Source organism: Engystomops pustulosus, chromosome 3 (genome assembly GCF_040894005.1).
Source record: "Engystomops pustulosus chromosome 3, aEngPut4.maternal, whole genome shotgun sequence".
Classification (NCBI taxonomy): Eukaryota; Metazoa; Chordata; class Amphibia; order Anura; family Leptodactylidae; genus Engystomops; species Engystomops pustulosus.
Window position 1 is genome coordinate 236,368,133 of NC_092413.1, and position 26,079 is coordinate 236,394,211.

The 26,079-nt window shown below is 53.1% G+C and overlaps 1 protein-coding gene across 1 annotated transcript; it reads right to left on the minus strand.

The window, feature by feature from the left end:
- Positions 1 to 18: 18 nt before the first annotated feature.
- CCDC121 (coiled-coil domain containing 121) lies at positions 19 to 19,417 on the minus strand. Its single transcript, XM_072144085.1, has 2 exons — positions 19,237 to 19,417; positions 19 to 999 (listed from the first exon to the last, which is right to left on the minus strand). Exon 2 carries the CDS (start codon positions 997 to 999, stop codon positions 133 to 135), a length of 867 nt encoding a protein of 288 aa, XP_072000186.1. The 5' UTR covers positions 19,237 to 19,417; the 3' UTR covers positions 19 to 132.
- Positions 19,418 to 26,079: the final 6,662 nt, after the last annotated feature.

The window sequence follows — 26,079 nt, forward strand, 5'->3', positions numbered from 1 at the left end:
CAATAAAGACAATAGAGCTGACAGTCCATTCTTGTGATATATACTGGACCACCTCTATGAAGCGTCACATATATCTGCTGGATGCGTAGGTAAACCTTCTCCGCGGGTCTGCTGAACTTTGCAGGTCCTTTTTCATTGATCAGGAAGGATGGCGGCCATCTGTAGCTTCCTCTGAAGGTTCCCTACCTCTTTGCGACATTGCTGCTCCCTCAGGAGCTCCTTGTTCTTCGCCTCCAGTCTTTTCTTCTGCTGCTGCAGGAGTCGGTATTGTTGGATGAGGTGCAGCAGCTCTTGCCTCAGGCTCTGGTTTTCCTCCTTGACCTTGGTGCTGACCTCCTGCAGGGCTTTCTTGGCCTCCTCGTGGGCCTTGTGGCTCAGCCGGTTGAGTTGCTGCTCAGAGTTTTGTTGGCATTGGGCTTTGTCTCTCAGGAAGGCGCTCTTTACCCTCAGTAGAGCCTCGGCGTGCTTCCCCCTGTGGGACATGACTTCATCTTCCAGACGTTTGATGAGGGAGATCTGCTCCTTCTGGAGGTCTCTCATGGGTTGCAGTTCTGTAAGCTCTCTCCTCAGGCTGGTAAGTTCTGCTTCTCTTCTGAGTAGAAGGTCCCTCAACCTTTCTTCCTCAGCGGAGAATTTGGATTGGAGCTCCTGCCTGTGGCTGGTGATGTTGTGCAGCTCCCTCTGGTTCTGGTCGTTGAGGCTGATGATGACATCTTGGCGTCGCTGGCTTCTCTTGCTCATGTACAGCAGATACTCCTGACTCTCCACCCGAACTCTCTCAGCCTCCTCCTGAAGGAACTCATTCTCCCTCCTCAGCTGCTCCAGTCTTCTCCTCAGAGCCTCCTGCTCCACCACCAGCTGGTTGTGCTCATCCTGTAGCCGTGACTCGCGCTCACTCACCACAGCCTCCTTCTCCTCCCCTCCCTCCTCTGACTCCTCGGGGGTCTCACGTTTGGGGGATTTGGAGGGTTTTCCTGGCGCTTTCTTCATTGGTGCCATCTGTGAAATAAATAATAAAAGTGGTAAAAGGTCTAATAGATCCCACCGATACGAGACCCCCCTCACAATACAAGGGTAGAGTCATATAGAGAAGAGCTCCGCCCTCAGCGGGCACAATGGGAGGGTCATATAGAGATCATGGGGGGGGGGGGCAGTAAGAGTGGCCCACATGATCCATGGCGTTGTACAGCACCTGCCCCGGGCGTGCAGAGCCCCCGACACCGCCCCGGGGGTGCAGAGCCCCCGACACCGCCCCGGGGGTGCAGAGCCCCCGACACCGCCCCGGGGGTGCAGAGCCCCCGACACCGCCCCGGGGGTGCAGAGCCCCCTTCTTATATGTAACTCACATGCTGTCCATTTCCTTCTGATCCTCCTTGAGATGGTACTACTCCTTTACTGGAGTCCAGCATTGGTAATTGAACTGTTTGGACTTGATGAGGAAAGGCCACACCTGTCTATATAAGAGCCCACAGCTCACAGCGCATGTCAGAGCACATGAGAATCATCAGGTCTAAGGAACTGCCCAAGGAGCTCAGAGACAGAATTGTGGAAAGGCACAGATCTGGCCAAGGTTACAAAAACAATTCTGCTGCACTTAAGGTTTCTAAGAGCACAGGGGTATCCATAATCCTTACATGAGAGTTTGGACGTCCACAACTCTTCCTGAAACTGTCCGTCCAGCCAAACTAAGCAACTGCGACCATTACTGGAGGGGGAGGCAGAGGGCAGATTACTGGGGGGGAGGGCACATTACTGGGGGGGGGGGGCGAGGGCAGATTACTGGGGGGGAGGGCACATTACTGGGGGGGGGGCGAGGGCACATTACTGGGGGGGAGGGGGCGAGGGCAGATTACTGGGGGGGAGGGCACATTACTGGGGGGCGGGCGAGGGCACACATACTGGGGGGCGGGCGAGGGCACATTACTGGGGGGCGGGCGAGGGCACATTACTGGGGGGGAGGGCGGGGGCACATTACTGGGGGGGGGGCAAAGGCACATTACTTAGGGGCAATGTCTGAAGCTCTGGGGCTGACTGGAGGAGGAGACATGTAGTATAGCAGTATCTGCAGCTCTGGGGGTGACTGGAGGATGAGACATGTAGTATAGCAGTATCTGCAGCTCTGGGGGTGACTGGAGGATGAGACATGTAGTATAGCAGTATCTGCAGCTCTGGGGGTGACTGGAGGAGGAGACATGTAGTATAGCAGTATCTGCAGCTCTGGGGGTGACTGGAGGATGAGACATGTAGTATAGCAGTATCTGCAGCTCTGGGGGTGACTGGAGGATGAGACATGTAGTATAGCAGTATCTGCAGCTCTGGGGGTGACTGGAGGATGAGACATGTAGTATAGCAGTATCTGCAGCTCTGGGGCTGACTGGAGGAGGAGACATGTAGTATAGCAGTATCTGCAGCTCTGGAGGTGACTGGAGGATGAGACATGTAGTATAGCAGTATCTGCAGCTCTGGGGGTGACTGGAGGATGAGACATGTAGTATAGCAGTATCTGCAGCTCTGGGGGTGACTGGAGGATGAGACATGTAGTATAGCAGTATCTGCAGCTCTGGGGGTGACTGGAGGATGAGACATGTAGTATAGCAGTATCTGCAGCTCTGGGGGTGACTGGAGGATGTGACATGTAGTATAGCAGTGTCTGCAGCTCTGGAGGTGACTGGAGGATGAGACATGTAGTATAGCAGTATCTGCAGCTCTGGAGGTGACAGGAGGATGTGACATGTAGTATAGCAGTGTCTGCAGCTCTGGGGGTGACTGGAGGATGAGACATGTAGTATAGCAGTATCTGCAGCTCTGGGGGTGACTGGAGGATGAGACATGTAGTATAGCAGTATCTGCAGCTCTGGGGGTGACTGGAGGATGAGACATGTAGTATAGCAGTATCTGCAGCTCTGGGGGTGACTGGAGGATGAGACATGTAGTATAGCAGTGTCTGCAGCTCTGGGGGTGACTGGAGGATGAGACATGTAGTATAGCAGTATCTGCAGCTCTGGTGGTGACTGGAGGATGAGACATGTAGTGTAGCAGTATCTGCAGCTCTGGGGGTGACTGGAGGATGAGACATGTAGTATAGCAGTATCTGCAGCTCTGGGGGTGACTGGAGGATGAGACCTGTAGTATAGCAATATCTGCAGCTCTGGGGGTGACTGGAGGATGAGACATGTAGTATAGCAGTATCTGCAGCTCTGGGGGTGACTGGAGGATGAGACATGTAGTATAGCAGTATCTGCAGCTCTGGGGGTGACTGGAGGATGAGACATGTAGTATAGCAATATCTGCAGCTCTAGACGTGACTGGAGGATGAGACATGTAGTATAGCAGTATCTGCAGCTCTGGAGGTGACTGGAGGATGAGACATGTAGTATAGCAGTGTCTGCAGCTCTGGGGGTGACTGGAGGATGAGACATGTAGTATAGCAGTGTCTGCAGCTCTGGAGGTGACTGGAGGATGAGACATGTAGTATAGCAATATCTGCAGCTCTAGACGTGACTGGAGGATGAGACATGTAGTATAGCAGTATCTGCAGCTCTGGGGGTGACTGGAGGAGGAGACATGTAGTATAGCAGTTTGTGCAGCTCTGGGGGTGACTAGAGGATGAGAAATGTAGTATAGCAGTATCTGCAGCTCTGGGGGTGACTGGAGGATGAGACATGTAGTATAGCAGTATCTGCAGCTCTGGGGCTGACTGGAGGAGGAGACATGTAGTATAGCAGTATCTGCAGCTCTGGGGGTGACTGGAGGATGAGACATGTAGTATAGCAGTATCTGCAGCTCTGGGGGTGACTGGAGGATGAGACATGTAGTATAGCAGTATCTGCAGCTCTGGGGGTGACTGGAGGATGAGACATGTAGTATAGCAGTATCTGCAGCTCTGGGGGTGACTGGAGGATGAGACATGTAGTATAGCAGTATCTGCAGCTCTGGAGGTGACTGGAGGATGAGACATGTAGTATAGCAGTATCTGCAGCTCTGGGGGTGACTGGAGGATGAGACATGTAGTATAGCAGTATCTGCAGCTCTGGGGGTGACTAGAGGATGAGAAATGTAGTATAGCAGTATCTGCAGCTCTGCGGGTGACTGGAGGATGAGACATGTAGTATAGCAGTATCTGCAGCTCTGGGGGTGACTGGAGGATGAGACATGTAGTATAGCAGTATCTGCAGCTCTGGGGGTGACTGGAGGATGAGACATGTAGTATAGCAGTATCTGCAGCTCTGGGGGTGACTGGAGGATGAGACATGTAGTATAGCAGTGTCTGCAGCTCTGGGGGTGACTGGAGGATGAGACATGTAGTATAGCAGTATCTGCAGCTCTGGGGGTGACTGGAGGATGAGACATGTAGTATAGCAGTATCTGCAGCTCTGGGGGTGACTGGAGGATGAGACCTGTAGTATAGCAGTATCTGCAGCTCTGGGGGTGACTGGAGGATGAGACATGTAGTATAGCAGTATCTGCAGCTCTGGGGGTGACTGGAGGATGAGACATGTAGTATAGCAGTATCTGCAGCTCTGGAGGTGACAGGAGGATGTGACATGTAGTATAGCAGTGTCTGCAGCTCTGGGGGTGACTGGAGGATGAGACATGTAGTATAGCAGTATCTGCAGCTCTGGGGGTGACTGGAGGATGAGACATGTAGTATAGCAGTATCTGCAGCTCTGGGGGTGACTGGAGGATGAGACATGTAGTATAGCAGTATCTGCAGCTCTGGGGGTGACTGGAGGATGAGACATGTAGTATAGCAGTGTCTGCAGCTCTGGGGGTGACTGGAGGATGAGACATGTAGTATAGCAGTATCTGCAGCTCTGGTGGTGACTGGAGGATGAGACATGTAGTATAGCAGTGTCTGCAGCTCTGGGGGTGACTGGAGGATGAGACATGTAGTATAGCAGTATCTGCAGCTCTGGGGGTGACTGGAGGATGAGACCGGTAGTATAGCAGTGTCTGCAGCTCTGGGGGTGACTGGAGGATGAGACCGGTAGTATAGCAGTATCTGCAGCTCTGGAGGTGACTGGAGGATGAGACATGTAGTATAGCAGTATCTGCAGCTCTGGAGGTGACTGGAGGATGAGACCTGTAGTATAGCAATATCTGCAGCTCTAGAGGTGACTGGAGGATGAGACATGTAGTATAGCAGTGTGTGCAGCTCTGGGGGTGACTGGAGGATGAGACATGTAGTATAGCAGTATCTGCAGCTCTGGGGGTGACTGGAGGATGAGACATGTAGTATAGCAGTATCTGCAGCTCTGGGGGTGACTGGAGGATGAGACATGTAGTATAGCAGTATCTGCAGCTCTGGGGGTGACTGGAGGATGAGACATGTAGTATAGCAGTATCTGCAACTCTGGGGGTGACTGGAGGATGAGACATGTAGTATAGCAGTATCTGCAGCTCTGGGGGTGACTGGAGGATGAGACATGTAGTATAGCAGTATCTGCAGCTCTGGGGGTGACTGGAGGATGAGACATGTAGTATAGCAGTATCTGCAGCTCTGGGGGTGACTGGAGGATGTGACATGTAGTATAGCAGTGTGTGCAGCTCTGGGGGTGACTGGAGGATGAGACATGTAGTATAGCAGTGTGTGCAGCTCTGGGGGTGACTGGAGGATGAGACATGTAGTATAGCAGTATCTGCAGCTCTGGGGGTGACTGGAGGATGTGACATGTAGTATAGCAGTGTGTGCAGCTCTGGGGGTGACTGGAGGATGAGACATGTAGTATAGCAGTATCTGCAGCTCTGGAGGTGACTGGAGGATGAGACATGTAGTATAGCAGTATCTGCAGCTCTGGGGGTGACTGGAGGATGAGACATGTAGTATAGCAGTGTCTGCAGCTCTGGGGGTGACTGGAGGATGAGACATGTAGTATAGCAGTGTCTGCAGCTCTGGGGGTGACTGGAGGATGAGACATGTAGTATAGCAGTGTCTGCAGCTCTGGGGGTGACTGGAGGATGAGACATGTAGTATAGCAGTATCTGCAGCTCTGGGGGTGACTGGAGGATGAGACATGTAGTATAGCAGTATCTGCAGCTCTGGGGGTGACTGGAGGATGAGACATGTAGTATAGCAGTATCTGCAGCTCTGGGGGTGACTGGAGGATGAGACATGTAGTATAGCAGTATCTGCAGCTCTGGGGGTGACTGGAGGATGAGACATGTAGTATAGCAGTATCTGCAGCTCTGGGGGTGACTGGAGGATGAGACATGTAGTATAGCAGTATCTGCAGCTCTGGGGGTGACTGGAGGATGAGACCTGTAGTATAGCAATATCTGCAGCTCTGGGGGTGACTGGAGGATGAGACATGTAGTATAGCAGTATCTGCAGCTCTGGGGGAGACTGGAGGATGAGACATGTAGTATAGCAGTATCTGCAGCTCTGGGGGTGACTGGAGGATGAGACATGTAGTATAGCAGTATCTGCAGCTCTGGAGGTGACTGGAGGATGAGACCTGTAGTATAGCAGTATCTGCAGCTATGGGGGTGACTGGAGGATGAGACATGTAGTATAGCAGTATCTGCAGCTCTGGGGGTGACTGGAGGATGAGACATGTAGTATAGCAGTATCTGCAGCTCTGGAGGTGACTGGAGGATGAGACCTGTAGTATAGCAATATCTGCAGCTCTGGGGGTGACTGGAGGATGAGACATGTAGTATAGCAGTATCTGCAGCTCTGGGGGTGACTGGAGGATGAGACCTGTAGTATAGCAATATCTGCAGCGCTGGGGGAGACTGGAGGATGAGACATGTAGTATAGCAGTATCTGCAGCTCTGGGGGTGACTGGAGGATGAGACATGTAGTATAGCAGTATCTGCAGCTCTGGAGGTGACTGGAGGATGAGACCTGTAGTATAGCAGTATCTGCAGCTATGGGGGTGACTGGAGGATGAGACATGTAGTATAGCAGTATCTGCAGCTCTGGGGGTGACTGGAGGATGAGACATGTAGTATAGCAGTATCTGCAGCTCTGGAGGTGACTGGAGGATGAGACCTGTAGTATAGCAATATCTGCAGCTCTGGGGGTGACTGGAGGATGAGACATGTAGTATAGCAATATCTGCAGCTCTGGAGGTGACTGGAGGATGAGACATGTAGTATAGCAATATCTGCAGCTTTGGGGGTGACTGGAGGATGAGACATGTAGTATAGCAGTATCTGCAGCTCTGGGGGTGACTGGAGGATGAGACATGTAGTATAGCAGTATCTGCAGCTCTGGGGGTGACTGGAGGATGAGACATGTAGTATAGCAGTATCTGCAGCTCTGGGGGTGACTGGAGGATGAGACATGTAGTATAGCAGTATCTGCAGCTCTGGGGGTGACTGGAGGATAAGACATGCAGTATAGCAGTATCTGCAGCTCTGGGGGTGACTGGAGGATGAGACATGTAGTATAGCAGTATCTGCAGCTCTGGAGGTGACTGGAGGATGAGACATGTAGTATAGCAGTATCTGCAGCTCTGGGGGTGACTGGAGGATGAGACATGTAGTATAGCAGTATCTGCAGCTCTGGGGTGACTGGAGGATGAGACATGTAGTATAGCAGTATCTGCAGCTCTGGAGGTGACTGGAGGATGAGACATGTAGTATAGCAGTATCTGCAGCTCTGGGGGTGACTGGAGGATGAGACATGTAGTATAGCAGTATCTGCAGCTCTGGGGGTGACTGGAGGATGAGACATGTAGTATAGCAGTATCTGCAGCTCTGGGGGTGACTGGAGGATGAGACATGTAGTATAGCAGTATCTGCAGCTCTGGGGGTGACTGGAGGATGAGACATGTAGTATAGCAGTATCTGCAGCTCTGGGGGTGACTGGAGGATGAGACATGTAGTATAGCAGTATCTACAGCTCTGGGGGTGACTGGAGGATGAGACATGTAGTATAGCAGTATCTGCAGCTCTGGGGGTGACTGGAGGATGAGACATGTAGTATAGCAGTATCTGCAGCTCTGGAGGTGACTGGAGGATGAGACATGTAGTATAGCAGAATCTGCAGCTCTGGGGGTGACTGGAGGATGAGACATGTAGTATAGCAGTATCTGCAGCTCTGGGGGTGACTGGAGGATGAGACATGTAGTATAGCAGTACCTGCAGCTCTGGGGGTGACTGGAGGATGAGACATGTAGTATAGCAGTATCTGCAGCTCTGGGGGTGACTGGAGGATGAGACATGTAGTATAGCAGTATCTGCAGCTCTGGAGGTGACTGGAGGATGAGACATGTAGTATAGCAGTATCTGCAGCTCTGGGGGTGACTGGAGGATGAGACATGTAGTATAGCAGTATCTGCAGCTCTGGGGGTGACTGGAGGATGAGACATGTAGTATAGCAGTATCTGCAGCTCTGGGGGTGACTGGAGGATGAGACATGTAGTATAGCAGTATCTGCAGCTCTAGACGTGACTGGAGGATGAGACATGTAGTATAGCAGTATCTGCAGCTCTGGGGGTGACTGGAGGATGAGACATGTAGTATAGCAGTATCTGCAGCTCTGGTGGTGACTGGAGGATGAGACATGTAGTATAGCAGTATCTGCAGCTCTGGGGGTGACTGGAGGATGAGACATGTAGTATAGCAGTATCTGCAGCTCTGGAGGTGACTGGAGGATGAGACATGTAGTATAGCAGTATCTGCAGCTCTGGAGGTGACTGGAGGATGAGACATGTAGTATAGCAGTGTGTGCAGCTCTGGGGGTGACTGGAGGATGAGACATGTAGTATAGCAGTATCTGCAGCTCTGGAGGTGACTGGAGGATGTGACATGTAGTATAGCAGTATCTGCAGCTCTGGGGGTGACTGGAGGATGAGACATGTAGTATAGCAGTATCTGCAGCTCTGGGGGTGACTGGAGGATGAGACATGTAGTATAGCAGTATCTGCAGCTCTGGGGGTGACTGGAGGATGAGACATGTAGTATAGCAGTATCTGCAGCTCTGGGGGTGACTGGAGGATGAGACATGTAGTATAGCAGTATCTGCAGCTCTGGGGGTGACTGGAGGATGAGACATGTATTATAGCAGTATCTGCAGCTCTGGGGGTGACTGGAGGATGAGACATGTAGTATAGCAGTATCTGCAGCTCTGGGGGTGACTGGAGGATGAGACATGTAGTATAGCAGTATCTGCAGCTCTGGGGGTGACTGGAGGATGAGACATGTAGTATAGCAGTATCTGCAGCTCTAGACGTGACTGGAGGATGAGACATGTAGTATAGCAGTATCTGCAGCTCTGGGGGTGACTGGAGGATGAGACATGTAGTATAGCAATATCTGCAGCTCTAGACGTGACTGGAGGATGAGACATGTAGTATAGCAGTATCTGCAGCTCTGGGGGTGACTGGAGGATGAGACCTGTAGTATAGCAGTATCTGCAGCTCTGGTGGTGACTGGAGGATGAGACATGTAGTATAGCAGTGTGTGCAGCTCTGGGGGTGACTGGAGGATGAGACATGTAGTATAGCAGTATCTGCAGCTCTGGGGGTGACTGGAGGATGAGACATGTAGTATAGCAGTATCTGCAGCTCTGGGGGAGACTGGAGGATGAGACATGTAGTATAGCAGTATCTGCAGCTCTGGGGGTGACTGGAGGATGAGACATGTAGTATAGCAGTATCTGCAGCTCTGGAGGTGACTGGAGGATGAGACATGTAGTATAGCAGTATCTGCAGCTCTGGGGGTGACTGGAGGATGTGACATGTAGTATAGCAGTATCTGCAGCTCTGGGGGTGACTGGAGGATGAGACATGTAGTATAGCAGTATCTGCAGCTCTGGGGGTGACTGGAGGATGTGACATGTAGTATAGCAATATCTGCAGCTCTGGGGGTGACTGGAGGATGAGACATGTAGTATAGCAATATCTGCAGCTCTAGAGGTGACTGGAGGATGAGACATGTAGTATAGCAGTATCTGCAGCTCTGGGGGTGACTGGAGGATGAGACATGTAGTATAGCAGTATCTGCAGCTCTGGGGGTGACTGGAGGATGAGACATGTAGTATAGCAGTATCTGCAGCTCTGGGGGTGACTGGAGGATGAGACATGTAGTATAGCAGTATCTGCAGCTCTAGAGGTGACTGGAGTATGAGACATGTAGTATAGCAGTATCTGCAGCTCTGGGGGAGACTGGAGGATGAGACATGTAGTATAGCAGTATCTGCAGCTCTGGGGGTGACTGGAGGATGAGACATGTAGTATAGCAGTATCTGCAGCTCTGGGGGTGACTGGAGGATGAGACATGTAGCATAGCAGTATCTGCAGCTCTGGGGCTGACTGGAAGATGAGACATGTAGTATAGCAGTGTCTGCAGCTCTGGAGGTGACTGGAGGATGAGACATGTAGTATAGCAGTATCTGCAGCTCTGGAGGTGACTGGAGGATGAGACATGTAGTATAGCAGTATCTGCAGCTCTGGGGGTGACTGGAGGATGAGACATGTAGTATAGCAGTATCTGCAGCTCTGGGGGTGACTGGAGGATGAGACATGTAGTATAGCAGTATCTGCAGCTCTGGGGGTGACTGGAGGATGAGACATGTAGTATAGCAGTATCTGCAGCTCTGGAGGTGACTGGAGGATGAGACATGTAGTATAGCAGTATCTGCAGCTCTGGGGGTGACTGGAGGATGAGACGTGTAGTATAGCAGTATCTGCAGCTCTGGAGGTGACTGGAGGATGTGACATGTAGTATAGCAGTGTCTGCAGCTCTGGAGGTGACTGGAGGATGAGACATGTAGTATAGCAGTATCTGCAGCTCTGGGGGTGACTGGAGGATGAGACATGTAGTATAGCAGTATCTGCAGCTCTGGGGGTGACTGGAGGATGAGACATGTAGTATAGCAGTATCTGCAGCTCTGGAGGTGACTGGAGGATGAGACATGTAGTATAGCAGTATCTGCAGCTCTGGGGGTGACTGGAGGATGAGACATGTAGTGTAGCAGTATCTGCAGCTCTGGGGGTGACTGGAGGATGAGACATGTAGTATAGCAGTATCTGCAGCTCTGGGGGTGACTGGAGGATGTGACATGTAGTATAGCAGTATCTGCAGCTCTGGGGGTGACTGGAGGATGAGACATGTAGTATAGCAGTATCTGCAGCTCTGGGGGTGACTGGAGGATGAGACATGTAGTATAGCAGTATCTGCAGCTCTGAAGGTGACTGGAGGATGAGACATGTAGTATAGCAATATCTGCAGCTCTAGAGGTGACTGGAGGATGAGACATGTAGTATAGCAGTATCTGCAGCTCTGGGGGTGACTGGAGGATGAGACATGTAGTATAGCAGTATCTGCAGCTCTGGGGGTGACTGGAGGATGAGACATGTAGTATAGCAGTATCTGCAGCTCTGGGGGTGACTGGAGGATGTGACATGTAGTATAGCAGTATCTGCAGCTCTAGAGGTGACTGGAGGATGAGACATGTAGTATAGCAGTATCTGCAGCTCTGGGGGTGACTGGAGGATGAGACATGTAGTATAGCAGTATCTGCAGCTCTGGGGGTGACTGGAGGATGAGACATGTAGTATAGAAGTATCTGCAGCTCTGGGGGTGACTGGAGGATGAGACATGTAGTATAGCAGTATCTGCAGCTCTGGGGGTGACTGGAGGATGAGACATGTAGTATAGCAGTATCTGCAGCTCTGGGGGTGACTGGAGGATGAGACATGTAGTATAGCAGTATCTGCAGCTCTGGGGGTGACTGGAGGATAAGACATGTAGTATAGCAGTATCTGCAGCTCTGGGGGTGACTGGAGGATGAGACATGTAGTATAGCAGTGTCTGCAGCTCTGGGGGTGACTGGAGGATGAGACATGTAGTATAGCAGTATCTGCAGCTCTGGGGGTGACTGGAGGATGAGACATGTAGTATAGCAGTGTCTGCAGCTCTGGGGGTGACTGGAGGATGAGACATGTAGTATAGCAGTATCTGCAGCTCTGGGGGTGACTGGAGGATGAGACGTGTAGTATAGCAGTGTCTGCAGCTCTGGGGGTGACTGGAGGATGAGACATGTAGTATAGCAGTATCTGCAGCTCTGGGGGTGACTGGAGGATGAGACGTGTAGTATAGCAGTTTGTGCAGCTCTGGGGGTGACTGGAGGATGAGACATGTAGTATAGCAGTATCTGCAGCTCTGGGGGTGACTGGAGGATGAGACATGTAGTATAGCAGTATCTGCAGCTCTGGGGGTGACTGGAGGATGAGACATGTAGTATAGCACTATCTGCAGCTCTGGAGGTGACTGGAGGATGAGACATGTAGTATAGCAGTATCTGCAGCTCTGGGGGTGACTGGAGGATGAGACATGTAGTATAGCAGAATCTGCAGCTCTGGGGGTGACTGGAGGATGAGACATGTAGTATAGCAATATCTGCAGCTCTGGAGGTGACTGGAGGATGAGACCTGTAGTATAGCAGTATCTGCAGCTCTGGGGGTGACTGGAGGATGTGACATGTAGTATAGCAGTATCTGCAGCTCTGGAGGTGACTGGAGGATGAGACCTGTAGTATAGCAGTATCTGCAGCTCTGGGGGTGACTGGAGGATGAGACATGTAGTATAGCAATATCTGCAGCTCTGGGGGTGACTGGAGGATGAGACATGTAGTATAGCAGTGTCTGCAGCTCTGGGGGTGACTGGAGGATGAGACCTGTAGTATAGCAGTATCTGCAGCTCTGGGGGTGACTGGAGGATGAGACATGTAGTATAGCAGTATCTGCAGCTCTGGAGGTGACTGGAGGATGAGACCTGTAGTATAGCAGTATCTGCAGCTCTGGGGGTGACTGGAGGATGAGACATGTAGTATAGCAATATCTGCAGCTCTGGGGGTGACTGGAGGATGAGACATGTAGTATAGCAGTATCTGCAGCTCTGGGGGTGACTGGAGGATGAGACATGTAGCATAGCAGTATCTGCAGCTCTGGAGGTGACTGGAGGATGAGACCTGTAGTATAGCAGTATCTGCAGCTCTGGGGGTGACTGGAGGATGAGACATGTAGTATAGCAATATCTGCAGCTCTGGAGGTGACTGGAGGATGAGACATGTAGTATAGCAGTGTCTGCAGCTCTGGGGGTGACTGGAGGATGAGACATGTAGTATAGCAGTATCTGCAGCTCTGGGGGTGACTGGAGGATGAGACATGTAGTATAGCAGTATCTGCAGCTCTGGGGGTGACTGGAGGATGAGACATGTAGTATAGCAGTATCTGCAGCTCTGGGGGTGACTGGAGGATGAGACATGTAGTATAGCAGTGTCTGCAGCTCTGGAGGTGACTGGAGGATGAGACATGTAGTATAGCAGTATCTGCAGCTCTGGGGGTGACTGGAGGATGAGACATGTAGTATAGCAGTGTCTGCAGCTCTGGGGGTGACTGGAGGATGAGACGTAGTATAGCAGTATCTGCAGCTCTGGAGGTGACTGGAGGATGAGACATGTAGTATAGCAGTATCTGCAGCTCTGGGAGTGACTGGAGGATGAGACATGTAGTATAGCAGTATCTGCAGCTCTGGAGGTGACTGGAGGATGAGACATGTAGTATAGCAGTATCTGCAGCTCTGGAGGTGACTGGAGTATGAGACATGTAGTATAGCAGTATCTGCAGCTCTGGGGGTGACTGGAGGATGAGACATGTAGTATAGCAATATCTGCAGCTCTGGGGGTGACTGGAGGATGAGACATGTAGTATAGCAGTATCTGCAGCTCTGGAGGTGACTGGAGGATGAGACCTGTAGTATAGCAATATCTGCAGCTCTGGGGGTGACTGGAGGATGAGACATGTAGTATAGCAGTATCTGCAGCTCTGGGGGTGACTGGAGGATGAGACATGTAGTATAGAAGTATCTGCAGCTCTGGGGGTGACTGGAGGATGAGACATGTAGTATAGCAGTATCTGCAGCTCTGGGGGTGACTGGAGGATGAGACATGTAGTATAGCAGTATCTGCAGCTCTGGGGGTGACTGGAGGATGAGACATGTAGTATAGCAGTATCTGCAGCTCTGGGGCTGACTGGAGGATGAGACATAGTATAGCAGTATCTGCAGCTCTGGAGGTGACTAGAGGATGAGACATGTAGTATAGCAGTATCTGCAGCTCTGGGGGTGACTGGAGGATGAGACATGTAGTATAGCAGTATCTGCAGCTCTGGGGGTGACTGGAGGATGAGACATGTAGTATAGAAGTATCTGCAGCTCTGGGGGTGACTGGAGGATGAGACATGTAGTATAGCAGTATCTGCAGCTCTGGGGGTGACTGGAGGATGAGACATGTAGTATAGCAATATCTGCAGCTCTGGGGGTGACTGGAGGATGAGACATGTAGTATAGCAGTATCTGCAGCTCTGGAGGTGACTGGAGGATGAGACCTGTAGTATAGCAATATCTGCAGCTCTGGGGGTGACTGGAGGATGAGACATGTAGTATAGCAGTATCTGCAGCTCTGGGGGTGACTGGAGGATGAGACATGTAGTATAGAAGTATCTGCAGCTCTGGGGGTGACTGGAGGATGAGACATGTAGTATAGCAGTATCTGCAGCTCTGGGGGTGACTGGAGGATGAGACATGTAGTATAGCAGTATCTGCAGCTCTGGGGCTGACTGGAGGATGAGACATAGTATAGCAGTATCTGCAGCTCTGGAGGTGACTAGAGGATGAGACATGTAGTATAGCAGTATCTGCAGCTCTGGGGGTGACTGGAGGATGAGACATGTAGTATAGCAGTATCTGCAGCTCTGGGGGTGACTGGAGGATGAGACATGTAGTATAGCAGTATCTGCAGCTCTGGAGGTGACTGGAGGATGAGACCTGTAGTATAGCAATATCTGCAGCTCTGGGGGTGACTGGAGGATGAGACATGTAGTATAGCAATATCTGCAGCTCTGGAGGTGACTGGAGGATGAGACATGTAGTATAGCAATATCTGCAGCTCTGGGGGTGACTGGAGGATGAGACATGTAGTATAGCAGTATCTGCAGCTCTGGGGGTGACTGGAGGATGAGACATGTAGTATAGCAGTATCTGCAGCTCTGGGGGTGACTGGAGGATGAGACATGTAGTATAGCAGTATCTGCAGCTCTGGGGGTGACTGGAGGATGAGACATGTAGTATAGCAGTATCTGCAGCTCTGGGGGTGACTGGAGGATAAGACATGCAGTATAGCAGTATCTGCAGCTCTGGGGGTGACTGGAGGATGAGACATGTAGTATAGCAGTATCTGCAGCTCTGGAGGTGACTGGAGGATGAGACATGTAGTATAGCAGTATCTGCAGCTCTGGGGGTGACTGGAGGATGAGACATGTAGTATAGCAGTGTCTGCAGCTCTGGGGGTGACTGGAGGATGAGACATGTAGTATAGCAGTATCTGCAGCTCTGGGGGTGACTGGAGGATGAGACATGTAGTATAGCAGTATCTGCAGCTCTGGGGGTGACTGGAGGATGAGACATGTAGTATAGCAGTATCTGCAGCTCTGGGGGTGACTGGAGGATGAGACATGTAGTATAGCAGTATCTGCAGCTCTGGAGGTGACTGGAGGATGAGACATGTAGTATAGCAGTATCTGCAGCTCTGGGGGTGACTGGAGGATGAGACATGTAGTGTAGCAATATCTGCAGCTCTGGGGGTGACTGGAGGATGAGACATGTAGTATAGCAGTATCTGCAGCTCTGGGGGTGACTGGAGGATGTGACATGTAGTATAGCAGTATCTGCAGCTCTGGGGGTGACTGGAGGATGAGACATGTAGTATAGCAGTATCTGCAGCTCTGGGGGTGACTGGAGGATGAGACATGTAGTATAGCAGTATCTGCAGCTCTGGAGGTGACTGGAGGATGAGACATGTAGTATAGCAATATCTGCAGCTCTAGAGGTGACTGGAGGATGAGACATGTAGTATAGCAGTATCTGCAGCTCTGGGGGTGACTGGAGGATGAGACATGTAGTATAGCAGTATCTGCAGCTCTGGGGGTGACTGGAGGATGAGACATGTAGTATAGCAGTATCTGCAGCTCTGGGGGTGACTGGAGGATGAGACATGTAGTATAGCAGTATCTGCAGCTCTGGGGGTGACTGGAGGATGAGACATGTAGTATAGCAGTATCTGCAGCTCTGGGGGTGACTGGAGGATGAGACATGTAGTATAGCAGTATCTGCAGCTCTGGGGGTGACTGGAGGATGAGACATGTAGTATAGAAGTATCTGCAGCTCTGGGGGTGACTGGAGGATGAGACATGTAGTATAGCAGTATCTGCAGCTCTGGGGGTGACTGGAGGATGAGACATGTAGTATAGCAGTATCTGCAGCTCTGGGGGTGACTGGAGGATGAGACATGTAGTATAGCAGTATCTGCAGCTCTGGAGGTGACTGGAGGATGAGACATGTAGTATAGCAGTATCTGCAGCTCTGGGGGTGACTGGAGGATGAGACATGTAGTATAGCAGTATCTGCAGCTCTGGGGGAGACTGGAGGATGAGACATGTAGTATAGCAGTATCTGCAGCTCTGGGGGTGACTGGAGGATGAGACATGTAGTATAGCAGTATCTGCAGCTCTGGGGGTGACTGGAGGATGAGACATGTAGTATAGCAGTATCTGCAGCTCTGGGGGTGACTGGAGGATGAGACATGTAGTATAGCAGTATCTGCAGCTCTGGGGGTGACTGGAGGATGAGACCTGTAGTATAGCAATATCTGCAGCTCTGGGGGTGACTGGAGGATGAGACATGTAGTATAGCAGTATCTGCAGCTCTGGGGGTGACTGGAGGATGAGACATGTAGTATAGCAGTATCTGCAGCTCTGGGGGTGACTGGAGGATGAGACATGTAGTATAGCAATATCTGCAGCTCTGGGGGTGACTGGAGGATGATACATGTAGTATAGCAGTATCTGCAGCTCTGGTGGTGACTGGAGGATGAGACATGTAGTATAGCAGTATCTGCAGCTCTGGAGGTGACTGGAGGATGAGACATGTAGTATAGCAGTATCTGCAGCTCTGGGGGTGACTGGAGGATGAGACATGTAGTATAGCAGTATCTGCAGCTCTGGGGGTGACTGGAGGATGAGACATGTAGTATAGCAGTATCTGCAGCTCTGGGGGTGACTGGAGGATGAGACATGTAGTATAGCAGTATCTGCAGCTCTGGGGGTGACTGGAGGATGAGACATGTAGTATAGCAGTATCTGCAGCTCTGGGGGTGACTGGAGGATGAGACATGTAGTATAGCAGTATCTGCAGCTCTGGGGGTGACTGGAGGATGAGACATGTAGTATAGCAGTATCTGCAGCTCTGGGGGTGACTGGAGGATGAGACATGTAGTATAGCAGTATCTGCAGCTCTGGGGGTGACTGGAGGATGAGACATGTAGTATAGCAGTATCTGCAGCTCTGGGGGTGACTGGAGGATAAGACATGTAGTATAGCAGTATCTGCAGCTCTGGGGGTGACTGGAGGATGAGACATGTAGTATAGCAGTATCTGCAGCTCTGGGGGTGACTGGAGGATGAGACATGTAGTATAGCAGTGTCTGCAGCTCTGGGGGTGACTGGAGGATGAGACATGTAGTATAGCAGTATCTGCAGCTCTGGGGGTGACTGGAGGATGAGACATGTAGTATAGCAGTATCTGCAGCTCTGGGGGTGACTGGAGGATGAGACATGTAGTATAGCAGTATCTGCAGCTCTGGGGGTGACTGGAGGATGAGACATGTAGTATAGCAGTATCTGCAGCTCTGGGGGTGACTGGAGGATGAGACATGTAGTATAGCAGTATCTGCAGCTCTGGGGGTGACTGGAGGATGAGACATGTAGTATAGCAGTATTTGCAGCTCTGGGGGTGACTGGAGGATAAGACATGTAGTATAGCAGTATCTGCAGCTCTGGGGGTGACTGGAGGATGAGACATGTAGTATAGCAGTATCTGCAGCTCTGGGGGTGACTGGAGGATGAGACATGTAGTATAGCAGTATCTGCAGCTCTGGGGGTGACTGGAGGATGAGACATGTAGTATAGCAGTATCTGCAGCTCTGGAGGTGACTGGAGGATGAGACATGTAGTATAGCAGTATCTGCAGCTCTGGGGGTGACTGGAGGATGAGACATGTAGTATAGCAGTATCTGCAGCTCTGGGGGTGACTGGAGGATGAGACATGTAGTATAGCAGTATCTGCAGCTCTGGGGGTGACTGGAGGATGAGACATGTAGTATAGCAATATCTGCAGCTCTGGGGGTGACTGGAGGATGAGACATGTAGTATAGCAGTATCTGCAGCTCTGGTGGTGACTGGAGGATGAGACATGTAGTATAGCAGTATCTGCAGCTCTGGAGGTGACTGGAGGATGAGACATGTAGTATAGCAGTATCTGCAGCTCTGGGGGTGACTGGAGGATGAGACATGTAGTATAGCAGTATCTGCAGCTCTGGGGGTGACTGGAGGATGAGACATGTAGTATAGCAGTATCTGCAGCTCTGGGGGTGACTGGAGGATGAGACATGTAGTATAGCAGTATCTGCAGCTCTGGGGGTGACTGGAGGATGAGACATGTAGTATAGCAGTATCTGCAGCTCTGGGGGTGACTGGAGGAAGAGACATGTAGTATAGCAGTATCTGCAGCTCTGGGGGTGACTGGAGGATGAGACATGTAGTATAGCAGTATCTGCAGCTCTGGGGGTGACTGGAGGATGAGACATGTAGTATAGCAGTATCTGCAGCTCTGGGGGTGACTGGAGGATGAGACATGTAGTATAGCAGTATCTGCAGCTCTGGGGGTGACTGGAGGATAAGACATGTAGTATAGCAGTATCTGCAGCTCTGGGGGTGACTGGAGGATGAGACATGTAGTATAGCAGTATCTGCAGCTCTGGGGGTGACTGGAGGATGAGACATGTAGTATAGCAGTATCTGCAGCTCTGGGGGTGACTGGAGGATGAGACATGTAGTATAGCAGTATCTGCAGCTCTGGGGGTGACTGGAGGATGAGACATGTAGTATAGCAGTGTCTGCAGCTCTGGAGGTGACTGGAGGATGAGACATGTAGTATAGCAGTATCTGCAGCTCTGGGGGTGACTGGAGGATGAGACATGTAGTATAGCAGTATCTGCAGCTCTGGGGGTGACTGGAGGATGAGACATGTAGTATAGCAGTATCTGCAGCTCTGGGGGTGACTGGAGGATGAGACATGTAGTATAGCAGTATCTGCAGCTCTGGGGGTGACTGGAGGATGAGACATGTAGTATAGCAGTATCTGCAGCTCTGGGGGTGACTGGAGCACATACCTGTACAGCAGTGTCAGGGGGTTGCGGTACCGCAGCGGTTCCGTGCCTCTGTGGCGCGTTCCTGCATCTCCATGGTGACAGTACACACTTCAGTGGGCGGAGACATCTAGCGGCGGGAGGAGGAGCCAGTCCTGATCGGTTACGAGTTGCAGCGTCCGGTGTCACATGTCTCGGAGCTGCTTTACCACCTCACTGCTGTAAAAGTGATCACATGACAGGAGCCCCGGCCAATCAGGAGAGATAAGCTGCTGGTGTATGCAAATATATAGGAACAGCACAGTATGGAGGGGGAGGAGCACAGTATAGAGGGGGAGGAGCACAGTATGGAGGTGTGTGGGGGGGAGGAGCACAGTATGGAGGTGTGTGGGGGGAGGAGCACAGTATGGAGGTGTGTGGTGGTGGAGGAGCACAGTATGGAGGTGTTTGGGGGGAGGAGCACAGTATGGAGGTGTTTGGGGGGAGGAGCACAGTATGGAGGTGTGTGGTGGGGGAGGAGCACAGTATGGAGGTGTGTAGTGGTGAAGGAGCACAGTATGGAGGTGTGTAGTGGTGAAGGAGCACAGTATGGAGGTGTGTAGTGGTGAAGGAGCACAGTATGGAGGTGTGTGGTGGAGGAGCACAGTATGGAGGTGTGTGGTGGAGGAGCACAGTATGGAGGTGTGTGGTGGAGGAGCACAGTATGGAGGTGTGTGGTGGAGGAGCACAGTATGGAGGTGTGTGGTGGTGGAGGAGCACAGTATGGAGGTGTGTGGTGGTGGAGGAGCACAGTATGGAGGTGTGTGGTGGTGGAGGAGCACAGTATGGAGGTGTGTGATGGAGGAGCACAGTATGGAGGTGTGTGATGGAGGAGCACAGTATGGAAGTGTGTGGTTGGGGAGGAGCACAGTATGGAAGTGTGTGGTTGGGGAGGAGCACAGTATGCAGGTGTGTGGGGGGAGGAACACACTATGGAGGTGTGTGGGGGGAGCACAGTATGGAGGTGTGTGGTGGGGGAGGAGCACAGTATGGAGGTGTGTGGTGGGGGAGGAGCACAGGTTGGAGGTGTGTGGGGGCAGGCGCACACTATGGAGGTGTGTGGTGGGGGAGGAGCACACAATGGAGGTGTGTGGTGGGGGAGGAGCACACAATGGAGGTGTGTGGGGGGAGGAACACACAATGGAGGTGTGTGGGGGGAGGAGCACACTATGGAGGTGTGTGGGGGGAGGAGCACACTATGGAGGTGTGTGGGGGGAGGAGCAAACTATGGAGGTGTGTGGGGGGAGGAGCACACTATGGAGGTGTGTGGGGGGAGGAGCACAGTATGGAGGTGTGTGGTGGGAGGAGCACAGTATGGAGGTGTGTGGTGGGGAGGAGCACAGTATGGAGGTGTGTGATGGGGAGGAGCACAGTATGGAGGTGTGTGGTGGGGGAGGAGCACACTATGGAGGTGTGTGGTGGGAGGAGCACACTATGGAGGTGTGTGGTGGGAGGAGCACACTATGGAGGTGTGTGGTGGGAGGAGCACACTATGGAGGTGTGTGGGGGGAGGAGCACACTATGGAGGTGTGTGGTGGGAGGAGCACACTATGGAGGTGTGTGGTGGGAGGAGCACACTATGGAGGTGTGTGGTGGGAGGAGCACACTATGGAGTTGTTTGGTGGGAGGAGCACAGTATGGAGGTGTGTGGTGGTGGAGGAACACAGTATGGAGGTGTGGGGGTAGGAGCACAGTATGGAGGTGTGTGGTGGGGGAGGAGCACAGTATGGAGGTGTGTGGTGGGGGAGGAGCACAGTATGGAGGTGTGTGGTGGGGGAGGAGCACAGTATGGAGGTGTGTGGTGGGGGAGGAGCACAGTATGGAGGTGTGTGGTGGGGGCAGGAGCACAGTATGGAGGTGTGGTGAGGGCAGGAGCACAGGTTGGAGGTGTGTGGTGGGGGAGGAGCACAGTATGGAGGTATGTGGTGGGAGGAGCACACTATGGAGGTATGTGGGGGGAGGAGCACAGTATGGAGGTGTATGGTGGGAGGAGCACACTATGGAGGTGTGTGGTGGAGGAGCAGCACACTATGGAGGTGTGTGGTGGAGGAGCACAGTATGGAGGTGTGTGGTGGGGGAGGAGCACAGGTTGGAGGTGTGTGGGGGCAGGCGCATACTATGGAGGTGTGTGGTGGGGGAGGAGCACACTATGGAGGTGTGTGGGGGGAGGAGCACACTATGAAGGTGTGTGTGGAGGGAGGAGCACAGTATGGAGGTGTGTGGTGGTGGAGGAGCACAGTATGGAGGTGTGTGGTGGAGGAGCACAGTATGGAGGTGTGTGGTGGAGGAGCACAGTATGGAGGTGTGTGGTGGTGGAGCAGCACAGTATGGAGGTGTGTGGTGGTGGAGGAGCACAGTATGGAGGTGTGTGGTGGGGAGGAGCACAGTATGGAGGTGTGTGGTGGAGGAGCACAGTATGGAGGTGTGTGGTGGAGGAGCACAGTATGGAGGTGTGTGGTGGTGGAGGAGCACAGTATGGAGGTGTGTGGTGGGGAGGAGCACAGTATGGAGGTGTGTGGTGGAGGAGCACAGTATGGAGGTGTGTGGTGGAGGAGCACAGTATGGAGGTGTGTAGTGGTGGAGGAGCACACTATGGAGGTGTGTGGTGGGAGGAGCACAGTATGGAGGTGTGTGGTGGTGGAGGAGCACAGTATGGAGGTGTGTGATGGAGGAGCACAGTATGGAGGTGTGTGATGGAGGAGCACAGTATGGAAGTGTGTGGTTGGGGAGGAGCACAGTATGGAAGTGTGTGGTTGGGGAGGAGCACAGTATGCAGGTGTGTGGGGGGAGGAACACACTATGGAGGTGTGTGGGGGGAGCACAGTATGGAGGTGTGTGGTGGGGGAGGAGCACAGTATGGAGGTGTGTGGTGGGGGAGGAGCACAGGTTGGAGGTGTGTGGGGGCAGGCGCACACTATGGAGGTGTGTGGTGGGGGAGGAGCACACAATGGAGGTGTGTGGTGGGGGAGGAGCACACAATGGAGGTGTGTGGGGGGAGGAGCACACAATGGAGGTGTGTGGGGGGAGGAGCACACTATGGAGGTGTGTTGGGGGAGGAGCACACTATGGAGGTGTGTGGGGGGAGGAGCACAGTATGGAGGTGTGTGGGGGGAGGAGCACACTATGGAGGTGTGTGGTGGGAGGAGCACAGTATGGAGGTGTGTGGTGGGGAGGAGCACAGTATGGAGGTGTGTGATGGGGAGGAGCATAGTATGGAGGTGTGTGGTGGGGGAGGAGCACACTATGGAGGTGTGTGGTGGGGGAGGAGCACACAATGGAGGTGTGTGGGGGGAGGAACACACAATGGAGGTGTGTGGGGGGAGGAGCACACTATGGAGGTGTGTGGTGGGAGGAGCACACTATGGAGGTGTGTGGTGGGAGGAGCACACTATGGAGGTGTGTGGTGGGAGGAGCACACTATGGAGGTGTGTGGTGGGAGGAGCACACTATGGAGGTGTGTGGTGGGAGGAGCACACTATGGAGGTGTGTGGTGGGAGGAGCACACTATGGAGTTGTTTGGTGGGAGGAGCACAGTATGGAGGTGTGTGGTGGTGGAGGAACACAGTATGGAGGTGTGGGGGTAGGAGCACAGTATGGAGGTGTGTGGTGGGGGAGGAGCACAGTATGGAGGTGTGTGGTGGGGGAGGAGCACAGTATGGAGGTGTGTGGTGGGGGAGGAGCACAGTATGGAGGTGTGTGGTGGGGGAGGAGCACAGTATGGAGGTGTGTGGTGGGGGAGGAGCACAGTATGGAGGTGTGTGGTGGGGGCAGGAGCACAGTATGGAGGTGTGGTGAGGGCAGGAGCACAGGTTGGAGGTGTGTGGTGGGGGAGGAGCACAGTATGGAGGTATGTGGTGGGAGGAGCACACTATGGAGGTATGTGGGGGGAGGAGCACAGTATGGAGGTGTATGGTGGGAGGAGCACACTATGGAGGTGTGTGGTGGAGGAGCAGCACACTATGGAGGTGTGTGGTGGAGGAGCACAGTATGGAGGTGTGTGGTGGGGGAGGAGCACAGGTTGGAGGTGTGTGGGGGCAGGCGCACACTATGGAGGTGTGTGGTGGGGGAGGAGCACACTATGGAGGTGTGTGGGGGGAGGAGCACACTATGAAGGTGTGTGTGGAGGGAGGAGCACAGTATGGAGGTGTGTGGGGGGAGGAGCACACTATGAAGGTGTGTGGGGGGAGGAGCACAGTATGGAGTTGTGTGGTGGTGGAGGAGCACAGTATGGAGGTGTGTGGGGGAAGGAGCACACTATGAAGGTGTGTGGGGGGAGGAGCACAGTATGGAGTTGTTTGGTGGGAGGAGCACACTATGGAGGTGTGTGGGGGGAGGAGCACACTATGGAGGTGTGTGGGGGGAGGAGCACACTATGGAGGTGTGTGGTGGGAGGAGCACAGTATTGAGGTGTGTGGTGGGAGGAGCACAGTATTGAGGTGTGCGGGGGGAGGAGCACAGTATGGAGGTGTGTGGTGGGGGGAGCACACTATGGAGGTGTGTGGGGGGAGGAGCACAGTATTGAGGTGTGTGGTGGGAGGAGCACACTATGGAGGTGTGGGGGGAGGAGCACACTATGGAGGTGTGTGATGGGGAGGAGCACACTATGGAGGTGTGTGGTGGGAGGAGCACAGTATGGAGGTGTGTGGTGGGAGGAGCACAGTATGGAGGTGTGTGGTGGGAGGAGCACAGTATTGAGGTGTGTGGTGGGAGGAGCACAGTATTGAGGTGTGTGGTGGGAGGAGCACAGTATTGAGGTGTGAGGTGGGGGAGCACACTATGGAGGTGTGCGGGGGGAGGAGCACAGTATGGAGGTGTGTGGTGGGAGGAGCACAGTATTGAGGTGTGTGGGGGGAGGAGCACACTATGGAGGTGTGTGGGGGGAGGAGCACAGTATGGAGGTGTGTGTGGGGAGGAGCACACTATGGAGGTGTGTGGGGTAGCAGCACAATATGGAGGTGTGTGGGGGGAGGAGCACACTATGGAGGTGTGTGGGGGGAGGAGCACAGTATGGAGGTGTGTGTGCGGAGGAGCACACTATGGAGGTGTGTGGGGTAGGAGCACACTATGGAGGTGTGTGGGGGAAGGAGCACACTATGGAGGTGTGTGTGGGGAGGAGCACAGTATGGAGGTGTGTGGGGTAGGAGCACACTATGGAGGTGTGTGGGGGGAGGAGCACACTATGGAGGTGTGTGGGGGGAGGAGCACACTATGGAGGTTTGTGGGGGGAGGAGCACACTATGGAGGTGTGTGGGGGGAGGAGCACAGTATGGAGGTGTGTGGGGGGGGAGCACAGTATGGAGGTGTGTGGGGGGAGGAGCACAGTATGGAGGTGTGTGGGGGGAGGAGCACACTATGGAGGTGTGTGGGGGGAGGAGCACAGTATGGAGGTGTGTGGGGGGAGGAGCACAGTATGGAGGTGTGTGGTGGTGAAGGAGCACACTATGGAGGTGTGTGGTTGGGGAGGAGCACATTATGAAGGTGTGTGGGGGGAGGAGCACAGTATGGAGGTGTGTGGGGGGAGGAGCACAGTATGGAGGTGTGTGGGGGGAGGAGCACACTATGGAGGTGTGTGGGGGGAGGAGCACACTATGGAGGTGTGAGGGGGGAGGAGCACACTATGGAGGTGTGGGGGGGGGAGGAGCACACTATGGAGGTGTGTGGGGGGAGGAGCACACTATGGAGGTGTGTGGGGGGAGGAGCACACTATGGAGGTGTGTGGAGGGAGGAGCACACTATGGAGGTGTGTGGGGGGAGGAGCACAGTATGGAGGTGTGTGGGGGGAGGAGCACACTATGGAGGTGTGTGGGGGGAGGAGCACACTATGGAGGTGTGTGGGGGGAGGAGCACACTATGGAGGTGTGTGGTGGGGAGGAGCACAGTATGGAGGTGTGTGGTGGGAGGAGCACACTATGGAGGTGTGTGGTGGGGAGGAGCACAGTATGGAGGTGTGTGGTGGGGAGGAGCACAGTATGGAGGTGTGTGGGGGGAGGAGCACACTATGGAGGTGTGTGGGGGGAGGAGCACACTATGGAGGTGTGTGGGGGGAGGAGCACACTATGGAGGTGTGTGGGGGGAGGAGCACACTATGGAGGTGTGTGGGGGGAGGAGCACACTATGGAGGTGTGTGGGGGGAGGAGCACACTATGGAGGTGTGTGGTGGGGAGGAGCACAGTATGGAGGTGTGTGGTGGGAGGAGCACACTATGGAGGTGTGTGATGGGGAGGAGCACACTATGGAGGTGTGTGGGGGGAGGAGCACAGTATGGAGGTGTGTGGGGGGAGGAGCACACTATGGAGGTGTGTGGGGGGAGGAGCACACTATGGAGGTGTGTGGGGGGAGGAGCACACTATGGAGGTGTGTGGTGATATATAGTTTTGTGCTGCTTCCTATTATCTAATAACATGACTCTTTATCATTTTGTTGTATAATTTTTAATATTATAATTATATTCTTGTTGTTTTCCCTCATTTTATTGAAATGTTTTTAAATATTATTAACATTATTTTACATAAAGGATAGCCCCTCCCCCCTGCGATGGAGGCCATGGCCTTCCTTCTGCCCTCCCCTGGATGTCACATCCTATAGATTGGAGGCCATGGCCTGACCCCTACCTCCCCTAGATGTCACACCCTATAGATTGGAGGCCATGGTCTGACCCCCTGCCTCCCCTGGATGTCACATTCTATAGATTGGAGGCCATGGCCTGACCCCCTGCCCCCCCTGGATGTCACATCCTATAGATTGGAGGCCATGGTCTGACCCCCTGCCCCCCCTGGATGTCACATTCTATAGATTGGAGGCCATGGCCTTCCTTCTGCCCTCCCCTGG